We start from the raw sequence: 23,630 nt of genomic DNA, 5'->3' as shown, positions 1-23,630 counted from the left end.
ACTTAACCACTGATTTCTAGTTGTGTCCTCATTTGGAAGGCCAAACTATATAAGTTCACTTTTGCGTCTCCACAACATAGCGGCTGCAACACTACTACAGCCGGTAAAAGTTGGCCTTCTTTCTTTCCATATACATATGGGTGGTGTTATGCTAATCTACCCACGCTTTGGGGGCATGTTTGAACAAGCCGTTTTAGGGAGTCTTAACTTTTATAATCAATATCTCTTTGGTTTTGAGACTTTAAGCTTTGTAACTTTACAGATCGTATCTATGCACAAACAGCTTGTAACACTCCAAAGACAATAGAAAACAAGAAACTGCATCATATTACCCTTTTAATACACTTTTTGGGAAAACTAAACTACAAGTGATTTACATATATTTGTGTATTAAGTTTAAATCTAAAAAACTATTTTCAAATGAAAAAACTGCACAGTACTCATCTGCTGCAATAAAAGTAAAAAACCACAACACCCGGTGTCTGTTCTGACCTTCCTCTTGATTTGTTTCTTCTTCCTTTTAGTCTAATCACTTGATTTGTCAGCCAGCATCACTGTTTAACATTCACACTCCATGTCAGTTTCAAGCACACCTCACACCTCATGTGCTCATGTTGTTCTGGAATAATGAAGGAGGCAGTCGACGCCGCGGTCGGTACAACACGTCCATAGCATGTGGGCCTTGAATGAGACAGATCTCAATGTCACCTTCAGGAGAAAGCAGCAGTGCCTGGCGCTTTTGGGAAGCCCACACGGTGATCCCCTACTGCCACGAGACGGAGTATTAGCTTGTGAATAATTTCATGCATGCTAACACGCTGATTTACGAGCTACTTTATAGTACCTGCCATTTAGCTGTAAATAGAACAGGATAATCTGCCTAAAAAATATATATTTATTTAATCTCATGCAATATTTTATTTGTTTAAAATATTTACTATAATGTATAAATATATTATAAATATTTTACACAGAATATTCAGCTTTGCATCACATTTTGCAACGTTAATTTGTAAAAAAAAAATAATAATAATAATAATTAAAACTGATTGAACAAGGATACATAAAATGTATCAAAAGTGACAGTAAGTGCATTCATAATGCTTCAAAACAGTGATATTTAAATAAATGTTCTACTCATCAATTAATTCTGACAAAAACATAGCATAACAGAACATTACATAGTTTTCAAAAAATAAAAAAAATAAATAAAAATAAACAGTGCTACTGTTTTCAACATGTATGATAATAAAAACTGGGTATTTAGACTGAAAATATGTAGATTTATTTAATATTAGGTGTGATTTTATATTATATATTATTTTGTTTATATAATATTGTATGCTTTTTATTATTAATATATTATTCATAATATATTGCTGACTTGTTCAAAAATATAAAAAAGTCAGTGAAAAAACATTATATATATATATATATATATATATATATATATATATAATGAATACTTTTATTGGTCAAGGATGCATTGAATTGATTAAAGTGACAGTAAAGACATTAAAATGCTACCAAAAATATGTATTTCAAATAACAAACATTCTTTTCATCAAATAATGTAACCGTTTCCATAATAATATTAAGCAGCACAGCAGTTTTTAACATTAATAATACTAAAAAAAAGTTGCTTAATCAGAATCTGCATATTAGAATGATTTCTGAAGGTTCATGTGACCTTGAAGACTGGAGCAATGATGCTGAAACTTCAGTTTTGACCACAGGAATAAATTACATTTTAAATATATTCAAATAGAAAATGTGTAATAACATTTCACAATATTATTTCACAATGTATTTTTATTCAATAAATGTGAAATTTTAGACTCTTCAGTCTTTTTTTTTAATATTGTCGTACAACACCACCTGCGACATTGGTATGAAAGAGAGATTTTTTTGTTCCCCCTCAAGTTAAATAGCTTAAAAACAAAAGGAGACCGAGTTGAGATGCAGGCGGAATGCAATTAGGCGACTTTTCAGCAAGACAAGAAAAACAAATGTGGAATAAGTCCGAGCAGAATCCACTGAGGCTGGGTGATTAAGCCTGGCTTGGATGTCCCCTATGCCCCTTACACACACACACACACACATACACATACTTTCCATCCCCCTTTCCCAGATGAGACACGAGACAGTCGCTAACGCGGATCGAAGGCCCACCATAGTCTGGATTATGTGTCAATTTGCCACCCAGCTGCAGTGGCAGTGTCTCCCTTGCCGAACATGACTAGCTCTAATTAGGCCATGCTACCAATTACTGCTGATCCCAAGTCAGAATGAACAGAAAGAAAGAGAGAGGCAAAGAATTACACCATTGTTTCGCTTTCTATACCCAAACGCTGTGCTAAATGTGTGCAATAATCCATCATTTTGAGCTTAACAGGTTTAACACGCTCTTATTAGATGTAGTATTCAGTAGGACCAATAACGATAGCTGGACCAATTTAGCTCTTCCTGAATCCTAACTATGCAATATAGTATGAAAGGTCGTATAGTCACGGCAAAAGAACATTGTTAGAGCACTGTAGGCAGCAGAGTTATCATTTATTACGCTTTATTATGTACTACCTAAGAAAAATAATACGAAAATGGAGCAAATAATGAAAATTCTGTCATTATTTACTTTCATGCTGTTCCAATCCTATATGTTGTTATTTTTTTTTTCTGAACACTAAACACTAAATCTTTACTCACCTCTTTTCCATATGATATTTTGTTAGAGCTGTTTCTATGATGTTTAGTATACTAACTTACCTGTACTTTTCATTTGCATGGAAAGTAGCTGTTTGAAGTAGCATAGTTTTACTACAAACAGGATGGTTTTACAAATGATAAGCGTAAACTTGAGGGAAAGAAGAAAACAAGATACTATAGTAGTTTCCACATTATTTGTTCTTCAGACATTCCTCTTTAAAAGAGACCCAAACTGACTCAAATTTGTTTTTTGACCACTGAAAAGATGTACATTTTAAAAAATGTAGGCTACTTCTGGAGCCACTTTGAAATTCCAATATCTCTGGAATCACCGAATCACACAGGGCCTTAAAAATAATAATTCCAAAAGGAACGTTTGTTAAGACCCAATATCTAAAATGGCATTAAGATATCGTTAAAGTCCCCCTGAAATCAAAATTAAAGTTTTTTGGCTTTTAGTATGAATATATTAGCCTTAAGATTATCTATAGTGTGCTTCAAAACAAAGACAAAATTCGCGTTTACAAGATATGGGCATTCAAAACTTACAGTCTCGTCACTTCCGCCAATATGAATAAACGATTTTGATGATATCATCGTGCACTTCAGTTTCTCATCTAACGTTCTGTCCAATCAAATGCTCTCTAGAGTCCGTATTGTCCCGCCCCCTACAGAGACGCAATACACGGAGCAGATCATATGCGCTCATATGTGCGATCGGCATGTATTAAACTACACAGCCTCAGCATGATTATGATTACTATTTTGTTTTAGCAAGAGTTTCATATTGAATCCGTGGCGTAATTTATTAGTCTGTGGATGCCATAAACTACAATTGCAGCTTTACCGAGCTTAACGGCTCTGACCCGAGCAGATATAAATGGAACGCTATTGGCTATTCAAAATAAGTGGGCGGGGCTGGGCGATATGCTTTTGTTTCAGTTAAAAGTACGTCACCACATAGAATAACGCTGCGTGTTTCAAGGCACTTCAGTGGACCTTTAATACTTCTTGAGTTACAGGCATGCAAACTTCAGAGAAAATAACATTAGAAGTGCTGTTTCCCCATATTTGAATGATCACCACTGGCACAAAATGCAACAAAGATTGCTAAAGTCAACAGATTTTGGGTCTTAACAAACTTAACTATTGGGATCTTTATTTTTAATGCCCTGTGTGATTCGGTTCCAGAGATACTGGAATTGCAATATGGCTTGAGGAGTAAATTGTTAAAATGTACACATTTTCTGTGGTCAAAAACCAAATGTGGGTCAATTTGCAAAAATATAATACTTTTTTTGGTTTAGTCCCAGAGATATAGGGATCTCAATGAGGCCCAATGTCCAGATTGTTGAATATTGCCCATTTTCAATGGTTGAAAATCAAATGTTGGTCACTTTGTATACAGGGGGTAAAAAATGACTTTGGAAAGATGGCAGCATCATAATGTTATTTTTACATGGAGATTGGTAGCTCTATTAGTAAAATCAGTTGACTTTAGCAGTCTATGTTGCATTATGTGCCAATGGTGACCATTCAAAAATGGGGAAACAAAACTTTTTCAAAAAGTTTTTTCTCCGAAGTTTGCATGCCTGTAATTCAAGAAGTATTAAAGATATATTAAAGCCTGTTTAGATATTGGGTCTTTACAAACTTTCCTTTTGGTGTCTTTATTTTTAATGCCCTGTGAGATTTGGTTCCAAAGATATTGGAATTTCAGTATGGCTCCTGGAGTAAATTGGTAAAATGTGTAAAATCGTTACACATTTTCAGTGGTCAAAAATATGGGTCAATTTGCAAAAATATTATATTTTTTTTCTTCTAAAGAGGAATGTCTGAAGAACAAATAATAGACTAAAGATGTATCTTGTTTCCTTCTGTCAAGACAACTGCATTGAACATACCTGAGTACCATGAATATTCTTTTTCCAAAGTTTGTGTGCCTGTAACTCAAGAAGTATTACAATATGATTTTAGATTCTAGTTATTAATAGCTTTTCTTTTGCAATCTTAATATTTAAGGCCCTACATCATTTAGTGCCAGAGATATATGGATCCCAATGAGGCCCAATGTCCAGATTGTTGAATATTGCTTATTTTCAGTGGTTGAAAACCAAATGTTGGTCACTTTGTATACAGCGCATACTTATTTTAGTAGCATGGAAAGTAGCTCTTTGAAGTAGCATAGCTTTTCCAAAAAAAAGTATGGTTTTGCTTATGATAAGTGGTGTTGATTAATGCATTTTTAAAGTGATAGTTTACACTAAAATTAAAATGTTGTCAATAATTATTCACCCATATGTCGTTCCAAACCCGTAAGAGCACAAATTAAGATATTTTCAATGAAATCCGAGAGCTTTCTGACTCTGCATAGACAGCAACACAACTGACACGTTCAAGGCCCAGAAAGGTAGTAAGGACATCGATAAAATAGTCCATGTGACATCAGTGGTTCAACTGTAATTTTATGAAGCTATGACAATAGGGTCGTTCCATATCACCTCAACCAGGGTCATGGCTCAATTTTTTGCTTTTTTTTTCTGAAGAAAGATAGACATTTATAGTGATGAAAGCCAAGATATTAAATGTCATGTATGAATATTTACTTAGTAATCCACTATTTTGTAGAGGGAGGTCAAAATGGAAATTTTCCCCTGGGAAAATGCACCAAAGATTGCTAAAGTCAACAGATTTTACTAACAGAGCTACTGATCTCTGTGTAAAAATAACATTATGATGGTGCCATCTTTCTAAAGTCATTTTTACCCCCCTGTAACTTGACTCTGAATCTCAGATGAAAATTGCCATTTTGACCCCCCTCTACAAAATAATGGATTACGCTGTAAATATTCATCCATGACATTTAATATTTTGACTTTCATCACTATACATGTCTATCTTTCCTCAGAAAAAAAATATTGGCAAAGTCAAAAACTTGAGCCGGGGAAGTTTTTGAAATTTGGTTGATTTGACACGGAATGAACCAATACTTTTTATGTGACAGAGAGGATGACGTGCAATTTTTTGCCCAGCCTTACTTATTTGAACCAGAATATGCAGACGATGAACTATGAGAGAAGTCAAAACGCCGGATGTCCTTACTATCTTTCTGGGCCTTGAACAGTTGCATTGCTGTCTATGCAGGGTCAGAAAGCTCTCAGATTTCATCAAAAATATCTTAATTTGTGTTCTGAAGATGAACAAAGGTCTTCCCTGGTGAGAAAACCAGCTAAAACCAGCCTAGGCTGGTTGTCTGGTTTTAGCTGGTCAACCAGCCTGGTTTTAGCTGGTCATAGCTGGGAGGCAGGCTGGTTTTAGAGGGGTTTTGGCCATTTTTCCAGCCTGGCCAGGCTGGGAGACCAGCTAAAACCAGCCATTTCCAGCTTAAACCAGCTAAGACCAGCCAACCAGCCTAGGCTGGTTTTAGCTGTTTTTTTCAGCAGGGTTACGGGTCACTCACATGTGGGTGAGTAATTAATGACAGAATTTTCATTTTGGGGTGAACTATCTCTTTAATACCACATAGGCAATAATCAAAAATGCTCATCTAAACAACTCTTTGTTTTTGTTTGTTTTTAGTTTTGATAGGGAGAGCTACTTTAAATAATGATTAGAATTAATCAAGTAGCAACACTTCCTGGTTCGAATGCTGTATTGCTGTATCATCATCTAGGAAGGAAAATATCTATTTTATGATATAGTTAATAATACTGCCCTCATGACGACCCTACAGTGTGAGTCACTGTATTGAGATGGTTTTCCCACTAGAGTGCTTTCTGTCCTCTTCTGTCCCCTTTCCTGTGTAACAGTGGTTTGTTTATATACCCGTCTTTCTCTCTCTCTCCTTGTCTGTCTCTCTGCAGGTAGTCAGGCTCAGTTCCCCATCACCCAGAATGTGACGGTGGTCGAGGGCAGCACGGCTAACATGACCTGCCGAGTGGATTATAATGATAACACCTCCCTCCAGTGGTCAAATCCAGCACAACAGACGCTCTTCTTTGGGGACAAGAAAGGTGAGTGTGAGCAGGATGTGCCGTAAATCAGTCTGGTGTGGGGAGCTTGCAGCAGATCCAGAGTGGGTTACTGGGTCGGGTCGAGTGGAAATGTGCTGTGTAAGGATGAGTTTGGGCTCAAGACTAATGAGACTAAACATTCAAGTGCGTCGCTCGCTTTCTCTCTCTCAGACGGGCCAGGCGCACAAACAAACCAATCAGTTCTTCGATTCATAGCATCCACATCAGCACTGCAATAACAAAAGCAATTTAGCATCATTAAAGGTTCCCCAGTGGTGAAGAATGAAGTGTTTCACTTCAAGTCATCCAGGATACGTACTCAGACACATAACGGTTTGTTTGCAGCTGATTTTATGGCTTGCATAACGCAAATTAAAGTGCTTTATTCCTTTTTTTTTTTTTTTTTCATAAAGTGCTGGCCTTGAATGTATCTTAATCTTAAGTATAGATAGATAGATAGATAGATAGATAGATAGATAGATAGATAGATAGATAGATAGATAGATAGATAGATAGATAGATAGATAGATAGATAGATAGATAGATAGATAGATAGATAGATAGATAGATAGATAGATAGATAGATAGATAGATAAAGGGTAAGGTATTTTGTTGTTTTGTTTTGTTTTGAGTCTGCAGTCAGCATAGTCCCACCTGAGCTACAGGCCCCATGTAAAGCACTTTTACTGAGAGCAGAAGCTGTTCACACAGGACGTGTTCTTGTGTTCAAAGACAGCTAGATGGAGCACAGCAGAATGGAGCACAAATCAGGGCTCCCAGGGGGCGTTTTCAAAGCTGAACTACTTTTAACTTGACATGGCACCTTAAAAATATGGCGCAAGATGCTGAAAAGCAGGAAGATGCAACATCTGTCTGACATGTGCATATACACTACTCATAGACTGATGTTCTATCTATCTATCTATCTATCTATCATCTATCTGTCTATCTATCTATCTATCTATCTATCTATCATCTATCTGTCTATCTATCTATCTATCTATCTATCTATCTATCTATCATCTATCTGTCTATCTATCTATCTATCTATCTATCTATCTATCTATCGTTCGTTCTATCATTCTGTTATCGTTCTGTTATCGTTCTGTTAAATCGTTCTATATTTCATTCTATCTATCAATCTTTCGTTCTTGCTAATGTTCTATCTATCTATCTATCTATCTATCTATCATTCTATCGTTCTATCGTTCTGTTAATCTGTCCTTCTATTTTTCATTCTATCTATCAATCTTCCGTTCTTGCTAATGTTCTATTTATCATTCTATCTATCTATCTATCTATCTATCTATCTATCTATCTATCTATCTATCTATCTATCTATCGTTCTATCGTTCTATCGTTCTATTTGTTTTTCATTCTATCGCTTTGTCAATCTATTTAACATTCTATTTATCATTCTATCTATCCTATCTTTCTATCATCCTATCAATTGTTCTATCGTTCTATCTATCTATCTATCTATCTATTGTTCTATCTATCGTTCTATCATTCTATCTATCGTTCTATCAATCTATTGTTTTGTTGTTCGATCTATTTAACGTTCTATCAATCTTTATTTATTTCTATCATTTTATTTTATCTAATGTTCTATTTATCATTTTATCTATCTATCTATCTATCTATCTATCTATCTATCTATCTATCTATCTATCTATCTATCTATCTATCTATCTATCTATTGTTCTATCGTTCTATCATTCTATTTGTTTTTCATTCTATCACTTTGTCAATCTATCTATTTAACATTCTATCTATTTATCTATCTATCTATCATCTATCTATCGTTCTATTGTTCTATTGTTCTGTTAATCTGTCGTTCTTTTTTTCATTCTATCTATCGTTCTTTTGTACTTGCTAATGTTCTATTTATCATTCTATAATTTTATCTATCTATCTATCTATCTATCTATCTATATATCTATCTATCTATCTATCTATCTATTGTTATATCTATCGTTCTATTTAATGCTCGATCTATTTATTGTTCTATCAATCATTCTATCTTTCTATCATTTTATGTATCGTTCTACCGTTCTTTTGTTCTATTTATCGTTCTTTCATTCTGTCTATCTATCTATCTATCTATCTATCTAACGTTCTATCTATCATTCTATCTTTCTATCTTTTTATGTATCTATCTATCTATCTATCTATCTATCTATTTCTATCATTCTATCTTTAGTTCTATCATTCATCCTATCATTCTGTATATTTGTTTTAGTTCATTCTTCACAAGGGTAGTTATGATCAACTTAATCACATTAATTTTAACAGAGAAGGCTTGATTTGGATGGACTGGATAGCAAAAATAATCTCTCTCTATGATGGGTGTTTAGAGGAGAAATAAGGGGTCTTGGTCGCGTTACAGACAAAAAAATGATTTTAGAGACGGAACGAGTTATGTTTTGATTGACAAAGGCAGGAATTTTCTAGGAAATAACATGTGCAGACGAATCATTCACAATAAGACCACTAACATGTATTTAGGAAACAAATGAGGGTCATTTTTGATTTTGCATCAACTCGAAATCTTTTCAGAACATAGGCAGGAGATGAAAGTAGATTTCATTTGTTATCTGATGTTAGTAACGGCAGGGCTTTTGTTTGTCTGATGAAAATAAGTCGCTTCATTAGTCTGCAGCGGAGAGCAGTGCCATCACTGACATTTACGACTGCGTGTGTGTTCGTGTGTGGGAGAGTGCAGGCTTGAAATAATGTATTATCTCTCTATATGCGCAGGTATTTGCTCTAGTTTTCTTGTGAAAACAACTGCTGTCATATTCTTGAGATACAGCAGTGCTTTAAAATGTTTTTCTCTCTTCATTGTGTTCCTCTTTGGATCTGAGATTATGTGTCGTTTCACATTTTGCTGTAATTGACGATCTCGAGATTGGATTTGTGAGGAGCTCCAAGCTATTCTTTCAACTTTAAAAACAACAGTTCACCTACAAATTAAAATTCTGGCAATATTTGACTTCATTCTTCATTGTGTGAAAAATAGCAATGTGAATGAGAACATTCTTCTAAACATCTGGTTTTGCAGCAGTCAAACATGGTTTGAAATATCACTCTTCAAGACCAGGCCAACTGTTTACATTAGTTTGGCAGTCAGCACTTTCTAGTGTTGTCAGAACTTTGTAGTAGAAGTCATTTTATGGAATCTACATTACAAAACATCACAAGAACCCAATTAATTCTTCCAAGGCAAAGACAACTCTCTCTCTCTAATTCACACGTAGGAATTCTTATGCATTCATTAACCTTAACTGAGCACCAAGTGATGATTTCATTTACATTTATGCATTATGCAGACAAAAAGACTTGCATCTTATTGTAGGTATACATTTTATCACTTCATGAATTTCCTTGAGTTGACCTTGAGTTATGCTCTACTGTTGAGCTGCAGAAGCAAGAACTCCCAACAAACAGATGAAAGAATCTATCATTTAAATGTTCTGATCTCCTCTTGGTCCTCATCCAGTCCTTTTCCAAGGATTTGCGTGTACAAGTCACACTAAAACTATCTATATTTGTATTTTGTCATGTTTTCTTTTCACATCTCCCCAGTGAACTACATACGCCGGTTCTTGGCAAGCTGTCCCGACTACACGGAATATGGGTAGAGTGCTTTCTTTTGCTCCATGTTTGCAAACACCGGGGTACCGAGTCTGGCACGGCCACTGCAGTCGCCATGAGGGAAAGACAAACCAGTCGTGGGGGTTTGATGTGACACTGACACAGATTGGAGGAAGTGAGCAAGCTGGCAAGATCAGCCAACATTCTGCCAGCGTTCAGCCAACATAATGCCCTCCTGGCACTGGTCCTTCAACCACCTCCCTTGGAGTGGACAGATGTGCTGTTGTTGAGGGCGAAGTAACGGTGGTAATTCTGTAGTGGGAAGTGCTTGCTTCAAATTGTACATTAACCACGCCAGATGTTAATTAAGATAATTGTTTGGAACATGATGATAATAGAATGAGCAGCACATGAATTTAGTGCTTATGGGAAATCGTATTTGCTGGAAGAGGAATGGTGTTTGTTGTGTTGGTACTTGTGGTGGATTGAAGGCGCAGACCCACGTCGAAAGGCGCCGATCCCATGGGTGCTCATGAGCTCAAGTACCCACAGGAAATTGAGCATTATGTAAAAGTGAATTCATTTCAGGACCATTCATCAATTTGTGTGCTGTTAACACCAGTCAACTGTGACTGCAGGACATACAGTGAGTTTTTTTTCTATGAGTAGAAAAGCTGTACTCTACTGTTCAAAAAGTTTTGGGGTCGGTACAATTTTTAAATGTTTTTGAAAGAAGTCTCAGAGACTTTTTTATTTAAGTATCTATTATTCTATCTATCATCCTATCGTTCTATCGTTCTATCTATCTATCTATCTATCTATCTATCTATCTATTGTTCTATCGTTCTATAGTTCTATCGTTCTATCTCTCGTTCCATAGTTCTATCATTTTATCATTCTATCAATAATTATATTTATCATTCTATCATTCCATCAATCATTCTATCTACAGTATGTATTGTTCCATCATTCTATGTATTGTTCTATCTATTGTTTTATCTGTCTGTCTGTCTGTCTATCTATCTATCTATCTATCTATCTATCTATTGTTCTATCTATCATTCTATTGTTCCATGTATTGTTCTATCTACCCATTCCCACTGTTCAAAAAGTTTTTGTCACGTGTGAGTAAGGAGGTCTGGGTCCAAATGCAGGGTGAGTAGTATTTAATAATAAAACAATAAACAAACAAACAAAAGGCCAACATGGCACAACTGAACATAAACTTAAGCATAAACTGAACAAAACAGGGAACAAAGTCTAAGGCCAGGATCAAGAATAGAACAGTACATACAAGACAAAAGACAATGCAGACATGAAGCAGGAGAGAAAGGTGAGAGTATTTAAAGACCGGATAATAGTGAACAGATGTGAGTGAATCAGTGTTAACGACAAGGACAGGTGAATGCTATCAGAAGTGCAGTGTGAACAGCGACCTCAGGAGGCTGAGGGGAGACCCACACCCCCGATCATGACAGTACCCCCTCCCTACGGAACGGCTCCCAGACGTTCCCAAAGTCTGGAGGGAGGAGGCACGGAGGAAGGGAACTCAGGGGGAGGGATGGCGGGCCAGGCCCGTGTAGTACAGTCACCCCCGCGTCAAGAACAGAGAGAGCGGTTGCCTCCGTGTCCGGAACAGAGAGAGTAGCCGCCTCCGCGTCAGGCGCAGAGATAGCGGTCATGGCCACGTCCGGAACAGAGAACGTGTCCCCAGCCGTGTCAGGAACAGAGGGCGCGGTCGCCTCTGCGTCAGGGACAGAGAGAGCGGTCACGGCCGCGCCGGGCCCGTGCAGCGCAGTCCCCGCCGCGTCAGGAACAGAGAGCGCAGCCGCCTCCGCGTCCATAACAGAGAGCGCAGCTGCCTCCGCGTCAGGAACAGAAGGCGCGGTGAGGGCCGCGTCAGGAACAGCAACAGCGGTCGCCTCCGCCCCAGGAATAGAGAGCGCAGCCGCCTCCACGTCAAGAACAGAGAGCGCCGCTGTCTCCGCGTCAGGAACAGAAGGCGCGGCGAGGGCCGCATCAGGAACAGCAACAGCGGTCGTCTCCGCGTCAGGAATAGAGATCGCAGCCGCCTCCGCGTCAGTAACAGAGAGTGCCGCCGCCTCCGCGACAGGAACAGAACGCGCAGCCGCCTCAGCGCCAGGAACAGGACGCGCAGCCGCCTCAGCGCCAGGAACAGGACGCGCAGCCGCCTCAGCGCCAGGAACAGGACGCGCCGCCGCCTCAGCGCCAGGAACAGGACGCGCCGCCGCCTCAGCGCCAGGAACAGAGCGCACGGCCGCCTCAGCGCCAGGAACAGAGCGCACGGCCGCCTCAGCGCCAGGAACAGAGCGCGCGGCCGCCTCAGCGCCAGGAACAGGACGCGCAGCCGCCTCAGCGCCAGGAACATAAAGAGTGGAAGCCGCCACCTTCCCACGAAACTCCGTCTCCACCCCCACCGCAAAGAAGGGGCGCCTTCGCAAATCCTCGGCGACACGGGCATCCATCGCCAGGCAGGCGTAGATATATTCAAAGCGCGCTGCCGACGCCGCCTCAAAGGACATCCCCTCCGTGTTGGGAGCAGAGGGAATGGTCGCCGCCCCAACCGCCGCCTCAAAAAAAAAATTCTTCCCCGCTGGACCCATTATGGATGTCTGCATTCTGTCACGTGTGAGTAAGGAGGTCTGGGTCCAAATGCAGGGTGAGTAGTATTTAATAATAAAACAATAAACAAGCAAACAAAAGGCCAACACGGCACAACTGAACATAAACTTAAGCATAAACTGAACAAAACAGGGAACAAAGTCTAAGGCCAGGATCAAGAATAGAACAGTACATACAAGACAAAAGACAATGCAGACATGAAGCAGGAGAGAAAGGTGAGAGTATTTAAAGACCGGATAATAGTGAACAGATGTGAGTGAATCAGTGTTAACGACAAGGACAGGTGAATGCTATCAGAAGTGCAGTGTGAACAGCGACCTCAGGAGGCTGAGGGGAGACCCACAGCCCCAAACATGACAGTTTTGGGGTTGGTACAATTTTTAATTGTTTTTGAAAGAAGCCTCAGAGGCTGCTCAAAATAAATTAATAAATACAGTAATATTGTGAAATATTATCATTTGAAATAACTTTTTTCTATTTAGGTATCTATCATTCTTTATATCAATCTATCTATCATTCTATTTTTAATTCTATCTATTTAACATTCTATCTGAGTATTATCTATCTATCTATCTATCTATCTATCTATCTATCTATCTATCTATCTATCTATCTATCTATCTATCTATCTGTCTGTCTGTCTGTCCATCTATCGTTCTGTTGTTCTAACGTTCTATCGATTTATCGTTTGTGTTGTTCTATCTATATTATATAATTCTATTTATCATTCCATCTATCGTTCTATCAATTGATAGATAGATAGATAGATAGATTGTTCTATCTATTTTTCATTCTATTTTTTGTTCTTTCCTTTCTAACGTTCTATTATATAGTTATTATAATATTCTATATCTATGTGTTCTAGTATATCTATCGTTCTATCATTCCATTTGTTTATCATTGTGTCTATCGTTCTGTTGATCTGTCATTTTATCTATCGTTCTATTTTTCATCTATCTATCTATCTATCTATCTATCTATCTATCTATATATCTATCTATCTATTGTTCTTCTGAAGAGAAGAAATTGTTGAATAAAGTCATTGTTTTTGTTTTCTTTGCCAACAAAAAGTATTTTCATAGCTTCTTAAAATTAAGGTTGAACGACAGATGCCACATGAGCTTCTATAACAATGTCTTTACTACCTTTGTAGCTCTTGAACGTTTCAGTTGTGCTGCTGTCTATGCAGGGTCAGAAAGCTTTTGGATTTCATCAAAAATATATTAATTTGTGTTCTGAAGGTGAAGAAAGGTCTTCATTTTTCATTGAACTATTCCTTTAAAAATAGTCTACCTATTTATCAAAAGTGCTAAGATTATATTTTGTGCCCAAAAATAAGGTGAAATGGTCAGGGGAAGGCATCTTACTCCATTTTACCTTACACTTCACACACATGTGATTGAAAGTGAATGAAGCAGGCTATAGTGTGACTACTCTGACACATTTTTGACTTTAACAGAGCCGAGTGCTGTCACATAGACAGGTGTGATTTCTCTGAATAAATGTTTCAGTGATAAAACAGTTAAACTGTTACTGTCAGGTAGAAGCAGAGGTTGCGTCATACAAAAAAAGTGTTAAAAATTCTGTCATTTACTGAATTTGAAAACCTATCGGATAAAAAAGCTCTCTGCTCTTTTGTTTCACAAGCTTCCCAGGAAAGAATGAATAAATGTATTTTTAAGCAACATGAGATAAATAATTGCTGCAATACTGTTAGAAAATGTATATTTATGGCTGGCATTTAGTTTGGTCATGGAGTGTGATATTAGGCCTTTACCGTATTTGTATTTCATTTGATTTGGTTAAGAAAAAAGCATGTCTTGCTATGTTTGTTGTGTTGGCTCTTATGTAATAGATGCTATTTGTTGTACTAGCACCATGGTTCAACACAATGTAGTACATATTAATAGGTTATTTGAGTATGTTTTATTTGCATACATCCTTTTTCATAAAGATTGTGTGTGTGTTATTTTAGGAAAGTCATTATGCACCGGGGAAACATGCAAGGTGTACAATTTAAAGTGCATTATTTAAACGCAGCGCTCTCAGTGGGACTAAAACAGTCATTGTCAGCAATGTGACGGCGGTGTGTGGGGGGCACTTTGGCATCAGGAGATTCAGGGCAATAGTGTGCACTATTGAGCGAGAGAGGAGGGCAAAGACAGAGAGTGAGTCGAGAGAAAATTGGCTGTGGTCACAATTAGGTCTGTAAACTGAGACTGAAGGATTGTCAATCTCTAGTGGCCTTGGGAAATGAATGGTCTGGTCTCGAGTGACTCTGAGACTTTTCTTCAATTAGTATTAAAGTATTTAGAAGTCGGTGTCTTATACAGAGTGCTGTAATAAGTGTGATTTGGTGGATTGATATTTCTTTTGGTCAGATATTGTTTATATTTGATCTAGTCGATTGTCTAATTCTGTCATTTTGATTCACCTTTGTTGCACGGTAAAGCAAGAGAGAATGTTTTTATCCCAACCTGCCCATTATCCATATATTGGAAGGCCTCTTGAATCAAAAACAACTTGGCTGCTCTATATTTATGGTGATTTGTGCAGCAGATACAGTAGCGAATGTCACTGAACCGTCATTTGAAAAAATGGCTTTAATCCTCAATCATGCACAATGACAGCGAGATGCGGCTTTAGACCAATCGAGGTGTGTGAGATATATATTTTTACTGATGTGCTTAGGTACAGTCCATTATATTTGAATTCTGGACCATTGGAATGAGGAAATGGAAAAGAAGATTGCTTATGGGCGCTCGCGCTGAATTTCAAAGAGTTTCAAAGGAATTATAATGTTACACTGTGCAACTAGGAGCACATCCTCTTTGAAAAAGATGGTCAGTTGTGAAAGTGGGAATATGTAGAGGCTGTGTTTGTGCAAAAAGGGTAAGTCAACCATTACTATTTCTGCGGTTTATACTTAGCGTTAGGGATTGGAACAAACTTGAATGGAAGGAACTCATTGTGCATCGTTTTTCTCATTGTGCACTTGAATAATATGTCAAATATGGGTTTTGAGAAAAGGTGTGCTATTAATTTTCAAAGAACTCAGCCTTTTGGTTCTTGAGTGGCGAACACTAAAATGTGTGAAATTGCATAGACTTAACAATGATATCTTGGGACCAGAATATCATAGAGCTTATTCACACTGCACACAATGAGATTTGATTTTTAAGTCTGTGCTTTAGGACTGACTATGTACTCTTAATTTGCAAGTGATGAAGTCTGGTCCATTTGTTGATGATAATTTGATAATTGATCATTTGTTGGCATGCTGATATAATATCTGGTGCACAACATCAGCTGTGTCATGTGAATTATGTAATTATAAATGATTGAAGATCAGCCTGCCCCATCTAGAGTTTCAAAACTGAACTTTGTATTTATTTACATTTTGCAGATAATGAATCACAGGTCTTACACATTCATTTAAATTAGTGTACTTCCACATTGAAAAAAGTTATATATTAACGAGGGTTTAATTAAATTAGCAAAAATCTGATTGTTGTGTTTGTCTGATCAAACTACAAAATAAGTATATAGATTTAAGGTGGAAAGGCCAAAAAACTCTATGTCTGTCGAAAAAGCAACTTTGTGCTGGGCTATTTTGGCTGTGGTTAGTACACAACAACCGAGAAACCTCCTAAAAAATGCTAGCAAGCACCTTATGATGCGCTAGTGTAACTAGTCAAGTTGGTGACAGCTGGCATGGGAGGAGGGCAAACTAAGACAGATACTTAAAACCACTGACTCTAACATGCCCCTTGAGGCCAATGGAGTAAGGTATATCAGCTAAACCCCATTTGGTTCACAGCAACACTGTTACTAGTCCTACTAGCTGCACAGCTAATTCTAGCTAGCCTCTGTTACACTTACCCTAGTAAACCTCACTCCTGGCTGGGTCTCGGCACTACTGAAACTGGTCCTAAAGGCTGCACAGCTAATAGTAGCCTCCTAAACCTTACTTCTAACCTAGTCACTGCAAGGAACTGCACAGATCATACTAGCTTGCCTCTGTTTTAAACCTCATTCACACCCGGGTCATGGCACCACTGCAGCTGATCGTACGATCTCGCCTCCTTTACATTCACCTTGATAAACGTCCCTGTCATCCCGGTCATGGCACCACTGCGACTGGTCCTCTGAACTCCACAGCTCGTACTAGCTTGCCTTTGTTTCACTCACCCCTGTAAACCTCATTCACACCCAGGTCATGGCACCACTGCAGCTGCTCGTAGTAACTGCACAGCTCATGCTAGCTCGCTTCTGTTACATTCGCCCCGATTAACCTCCCTCCCATCCGGGTCATGGTACCACTGCAACTGGTTCCTACAAACTCTACAGCTCGTGCTAGCTTGCCTCTGTTCGACTTACCCCAGTAAACCTCACTCCCATCCGGGTCACGGCACCATTACAAGTGGTCCTATGAACTGCACAGCTCGTACTAGCTTCCCTCTGTTTTGACTCTCTAGCTCAGCTAGTATGGGCAGGTGGGCCTAATGGTTAGAGAGTCGGACTTGTAACCTGAAGGTTGCAGGTTCGAGTCTTAGGTCTGGCAGGGATTGTAGGTGGGGGGAGTGAATGTACAGCGCTCTCTCCACCCTCAATACCACGACTGAGGTGAGTCCCTTGAGCAAGGCACCGAACCCCCAACTGCTCCCCGGGCGCCGCAGCAATAGCAAAATGCAAATCTCACTCCCATCCAGTTCACGGCACCACTGCAACTGGTTCCACAATCTGCACAGCTTGTACTAGCTTGCCTCTGTTACATTCACCCCTAGTAAATCTCAATCACACCTGGGCCAGCCGTGGCCTAATGGTTAGAGAGTCAGACTTGTAACCCAAAGGTTGCAGGTTTGAGTCTGAGGTCCGGCAGGGATTGTAGGTGGGGGGAGTGAATGTACAGCACTCTCTCCACCCTCACTACCACCTCTATTACACTCACCTCACTTCCACCCAGGTCACAAAGATCTTACCAGCTTTATGCTTTGCAGAAGTTATCTTTCCTGCAACAACAGTAATTATGTTGTTTCTTACACTTGTTTCTTACAAATTATCAGCCTTCAGACCAAGAGAGGATGGGTCGATCAAGTTCACTCTCCTCCTCTGCACTGAACCCTTAACAAGACTTTAGTTCCCAGCATGCCAACAACCTAGTGGGCGGCCTATAGGCTCACAGATGGAGTGACATTCTGGTTCTCCGGAGTGATACAGCTGATCACTACAGAAACAACCTGCAATTTTTACTTACTATACCATGGTAAAGAAGAGGGCGGACTAGATAACCCTCATTCATTGTCGCTTGGACTCAATCACCAATCCTTTGTGTGAGGCAACTCCTACATAAGGGCTATATCTGAGAACCTGTGAAACAGAGCGTCAGTAGGGCCTGGATGTGCAGGGAGTTGTATATGTGTGTGTGATTCACATACAGAACACACTGTGAGTCTGCGGGGGTGTGTGATTCTGGGCTAAATCCTAATCCACCCCGCCTAGATTACCAGATACATTTCTCTTCTGCATGTATCCAAGTGAAGACACAGGATGTCTGCGTTACACAGACACCCACTACTCCTCTGAATTATATATCAGTGGCTTATCCATAATAATGCCCACCGTGCCCTGTGTGCAGACTGTGTGATAGAGTGGCTAAGCCTTATGGATTGCTATGATTTCACTGTCAGTATAAAATTATATTATACATTATCTCTTTATATATAATTTTGCTTCTACTTTTTAGAGCATTTTTAAGGTTAGGGAAAAGGATGAAAGACATTTTGAGATACATTTTTAATATTGCTTACGCAACACAATGTATTAGACTAATATAAGGACATTGATATAGACATATATATAATGTTAATGCGCTTTTTATTTTGGATTGTGTCGTTAGGACAGCATTTATTTAAACTTCAATTATATAAACTCAGTAATAGCAAACTACATAGCGGTTACATTTGGTTAGTTTATTCATTTTTCAGTTTTTCTATAGAAGTCTAAATTTTCCTATGAAATGTATTAGGGATAATGTCTATTCTATTATATACTTAAATATATTTGATTTATTCTAATACTGTGTGTTGTTATATTAGTGGGCATAAATGAAAATTATTAAATAAAATACCTTGTATTTATTGATACAAGGCCTGGAGGCCTAAACATCCCAGTGTGGTGCTTAACCTCCCTTCTAGGGGGATTGTTACTGTAATAAGTGTACTTTGTACTTTGGTTTAGATAAAAGCATCCGTGCAACTGGTGTGGTTGACCAGACGTACAGTGCTGTACCTCAAGAGCTTGCGTATCCATTTTAGCCCAAGGCCATTAGGAGAGAAGTGCCGTGATGATGAGTCGCCACCACTGAAAAATCGATAAGCACCATATGTCTCCCTTATCGTGCACTATTAATGCGATCGCGGCGTATGATTCATCATGCTAGAGCAGGATAAATTAGAGTATATATGTCCATATGTCTGTTGCTCCACTGTAACATGATGTAAAGACTCTGCCTATGGGAAAACAGCACCTGAAGAAGGTATTAATTCTGCACTTCATAATGAGAGATTTAACTACCATTTATTGTGAAACGTAACCTCACCGATCCTGAATAATTTAGGGCTCTGTCTTGTTTTGCGGCATACTGTATGTATCTTTCCCAGATGTCTTTGTAAATGTAGATGAATTGGAGCTGAAACCCGACTCTGTGCATCTGAGTTGGTCTATAACAAACGCCATTTACGGTATACATATTGATGTCATTTTTGGGGGGGTGCTGCGGCAGTATTAACTGCTTTTTCAGTGGGTATCTCAAATGCTTCTGGCGCATGATTCCTGACATTCATTAGAGATGTTCAGCTCAAATTGCAAAAGGTCAAATTGCAGAGTGGGCTCTTAATTGGCCTGCGGCAATCAAAATGTTGTTATGTTCTAAATTACTGCATTAATGGACTCGTTAAATTGCTCATTAGATAAGAAGATTCAAAAGCGAGCAAAATGCAGAGGAACGACGTGAGGCGCTGTGACATTGTACGGTCGTCTGGTTATGTTGAAGTCTACAAAGGTCTGCAAGGTTATATCAGTAAATTGTCTTTCCTTACACTTTTTGAAGGGGTTTATGTAATGCTTCTCTTTAATGGGTATTTTCGGGTTTTACTGTATCAGCACATTCTGCATTGTCAATTCCAGTTTGTCCCTAGTGTACTATTGAGGCCATCATGATTTATATTAGTATTCATCCCTGTGGGACAATAAATGTGAGAAATCAGACTGTGGTCATTTACTATATTTGTGTGGGGCAAAATACTGTTTAGGAATAAGATAAAAATTCCAAAACACATTCAACTTGCAAAATAATCAAGGACAGTAAGATCACGTCCAGGATATTAAAAAAGATCAGGTCTGATTCTGAATCTCTTCATTTTTAATTATATTTGTGTTACAGGAATACTTTCAGCACATACTGAATGCTTATTTAAAGCAACGCCAAGGTCATGGGTTCGATTCCCAATGAAGTTGCTTTGGATAAAAGCATCTGCCATATGCAGAAAAGTAAATATAACATTTTAACTACAGAATCTGTTATATGTGACCCTGGTCCACATAACCAGTCATTTTAAACTAATATGAATAAGCTTTCAGTTGATGTATGGTTTGTTATGATAGGGCAATATATGACAGAGACACAACTATTTAAAAATATGGAATCTGAGGATGCAAAAAATCTAAATATTGAGAAAATTGTTGTCCAAATTAAGTTCTTAGCGATGCATATTACTAAGCAAAAATTAAGTTTGGATATATTTACAGTAGGAAATTTGACCCATACAGTGTATTTTGGGCTATTTCTACAAATACACTTGTGCTACTTAAGACTTGTGCTACTTATGGTTTTGTGGACCAGGGTCACATATATGAAGTTATGGTGCTTATGTGGGAAATGTGGGTTCAAAACCGGCCTGCAACATTTCCCAACCTCATTCCCTGTACTTTTCCATATCACTCCTGGTCATTTCTCTGCTTTTAGCAGGATCAGCAGAAGTGAAACAGCTCTGTTCCAATCTAAAAGAACATCAAACTCAAGCTTAAAGGATTAGTTCACTTCTGAAATAAAATTTCCTGATAATTTACTCACCCCCATGTTATCCAAGATGTTCAGGTCTTTCTTTCTTCAGTCAAAAGAAGTTAAGGTTTTTGAGAAAAATGTTCTAGGATTTTTCTCCATATAGTGGTCTTCAATGGGGATCAACAGGTTGAAGATCCAAATTGGAGTTTCAATGCAGCTTTAAAGGCCTCTACACCATCCCAACCGAGGAATAAGGGTCTTATCTAGCAAAACAATTGGTCATTTTCTAAAATAAATAAATAAATAAACTTTTTACACTGATTTTAACCACAAATGCTTGTCTTGCACGACTTCTACAACTCTAATGAAAAGTCATGCTTGGTTATTTCTTTATCTATATATTCTGGTTCAGAAAGGTAGGGTAAACTCCATCTTACTTTCTCCTCCAAAAAAATCATCCAACATTGTTGTTTTACCATTTTTGTAAAGGGCGTTTGACTTTCTTTGCACGTTTCACTTCTGCCTACGTCATGCGTGACCTTTCCAAAGATATTACATAATGCATGAACTTGTGGACACAGAACAAGTGCAAGACAAGCATTTCTCATTAAAAAGTTTATAAATCTGTATTTTTTTTTTAAAAATGACTGATTGTTTCATTAGATAAAACCATTATTTCTTGCCTGGGATTGTGTAGAGCCCTTTGAAGATGCATTGAAACTGCAATTTGGACCTTCAATCCATTGATCTCCATTGAAGTTCACTATATGAAGATGTTTTTTTCAAAAACCTTCTTTTCAACTGCATAAAAAAAACTATGAACATCGTAGATGATGAAGGGGTGAGTAAATCATCAGGAAATTTTAATTCTGGAGTAAGCTAAGCTTTTAAATGCTTCATTCCGTAAAACACTTCTACACTTACAGACTGTAAATGTTGTGAATTTTTAAAAAGTTATTCCGATTTTCATTTCATTTCCAGAGCCACGCTTTTGACTCCAAGCTCCAAGACACGTGAAAGAAGTCATCCCCATCTAACATTTCCACACTTACTTAAATGTCATTTTTAAAGCTCAACACCTCACATAGAGCCAAATGGTCCTCTAATGGGCTCCTATCATTATAGCATTACCAGTCGATAAATGAAATGTTAAGTGCTGTGTGACATTTCAGAAAGTCTCTATTTTGAAGCTTAGCATTATGGGGACTGTAAGGCAGAGATAAGGGGTGGGTTTCTACTATGACTATATTAAGTTCATTAGGGTCTTACGTCTTTGTTGTTGATGAATATGAAGACAGACAAAGGTTGATTGAGTTCGAAAGTATGCTTGATTATTAACTATAGTGGACGATCAATGGTTAAACATCTGTTGTGACCTTCAAACATCATGCTCTTGAGGTCTAATTTAACCACTATTTTTAGAGGAATGATTTTAACAGTGTTCCACCTCAGAAGGGTAAACAACAGCCAGTCCTATCTGATGAAACTATCTCCGCATGTTTGCATATTCCGTGTGCAGTTGCATTTCTGGATGAGCCGTGGATATTGTAGGTTCTGAGTCTCAATTTTACATGCTCTCAGTGTAATACAGCGCACATGAAAGCATTGTGTTCTTCGACTGACCCAAAAATGTCTTGCCTTGTGTTTTGATATAGCAACAAGCTTGATGAACAAAGGCTAACTTTTTGTGATGCAGCATAAGAAACTAAACCGTAGAGATTTGTCAGAGAGAATTAGGTTCTAGTTTAGCTCTTTCATGCGCAGGAGCTATTCCCCATTGTTAGCTGCGAATATCTAATGTCAAGTTTGACCCAATATGACTCGGCGTAGAAAAGTCTCTAATAATTCCACAAGTGTTCAAATGTCATCACATCAGTTCTTGCCCAGTTTATCCCTTGCACCTGGATTGTAAGATCTGTTTTAACCTCTGATCATTGGCCACCTGCAGTAGAGCACTTTCTTGGCCCCTGAGAGCTGCTGGGAAGTAGCTTCCTGTCTGCAATGGAAGTACAGGCTCACGTCCCTGCAATAATCACAGCCTGTCCAGATAGTGACCAATCACAGCTGGTCGTTGGAGTAGTCTAATTGCAAAGACAGGGACTTCTGGCTTCTCCAAACGTGTCAGTGCCAAGAACGACGTTGCCAGCTGCGGGACAGTCACAGCCGCGGGGCCTGTCGCTCATGCCGCCGGTTTTCCGTCTCCTCGTCAGATGGAGTGGTCTGATTATGTCAGAGTAGAAGCTCGGCTCCAAACTTGGATGTTAAATGTGGTTTCAGAGTCTCATGTGGAAAAGTGCTGGGAGTGTCTCAATGTGCATTGCCAAGTGATTGTTCACAAGTAAGGTGCGAAGACATTTTGTCGGCAACTGTCTTCCTTCCAAGAGCGACAACACCAAATATATCTAAACACACAATATTATCCAACCGCACCCACATCCACATGCACTACGACCTTGAAAATAACATTCACAATCTGCTCCATTATTCCCCACTGCTGTCTCTGTCGAAGTCCTTTCGCCAATTTTTATTTGTGAGAGTCTTAGAAAAAATCAATGCCACTATTGGAGAAAAAGCACTACCTAACCATGCCAAACAGGGGTTTGTGC

General features: G+C 38.5%; 1 protein-coding gene across 1 annotated transcript in view; it reads left to right on the top strand.

Annotated features, from left to right (window-relative positions):
* Positions 1-23,630, top strand: part of cadm2b (cell adhesion molecule 2b) — a 134,797-nt gene that overhangs the window by 90,773 nt on the left and 20,394 nt on the right. The window contains exon 4 of the mRNA XM_073817367.1: positions 6,570-6,719. Within this exon, the coding sequence (XP_073673468.1) occupies positions 6,570-6,719 (150 nt within the window). The remainder of the gene's footprint in view (positions 1-6,569; positions 6,720-23,630) is intronic.

Source organism: Garra rufa, chromosome 14, assembly GCF_049309525.1.
Source record: "Garra rufa chromosome 14, GarRuf1.0, whole genome shotgun sequence".
NCBI classification, from domain to species: Eukaryota; Metazoa; Chordata; class Actinopteri; order Cypriniformes; family Cyprinidae; genus Garra; species Garra rufa.
This window is presented reverse-complemented; position numbering and strand designations above follow the sequence as displayed.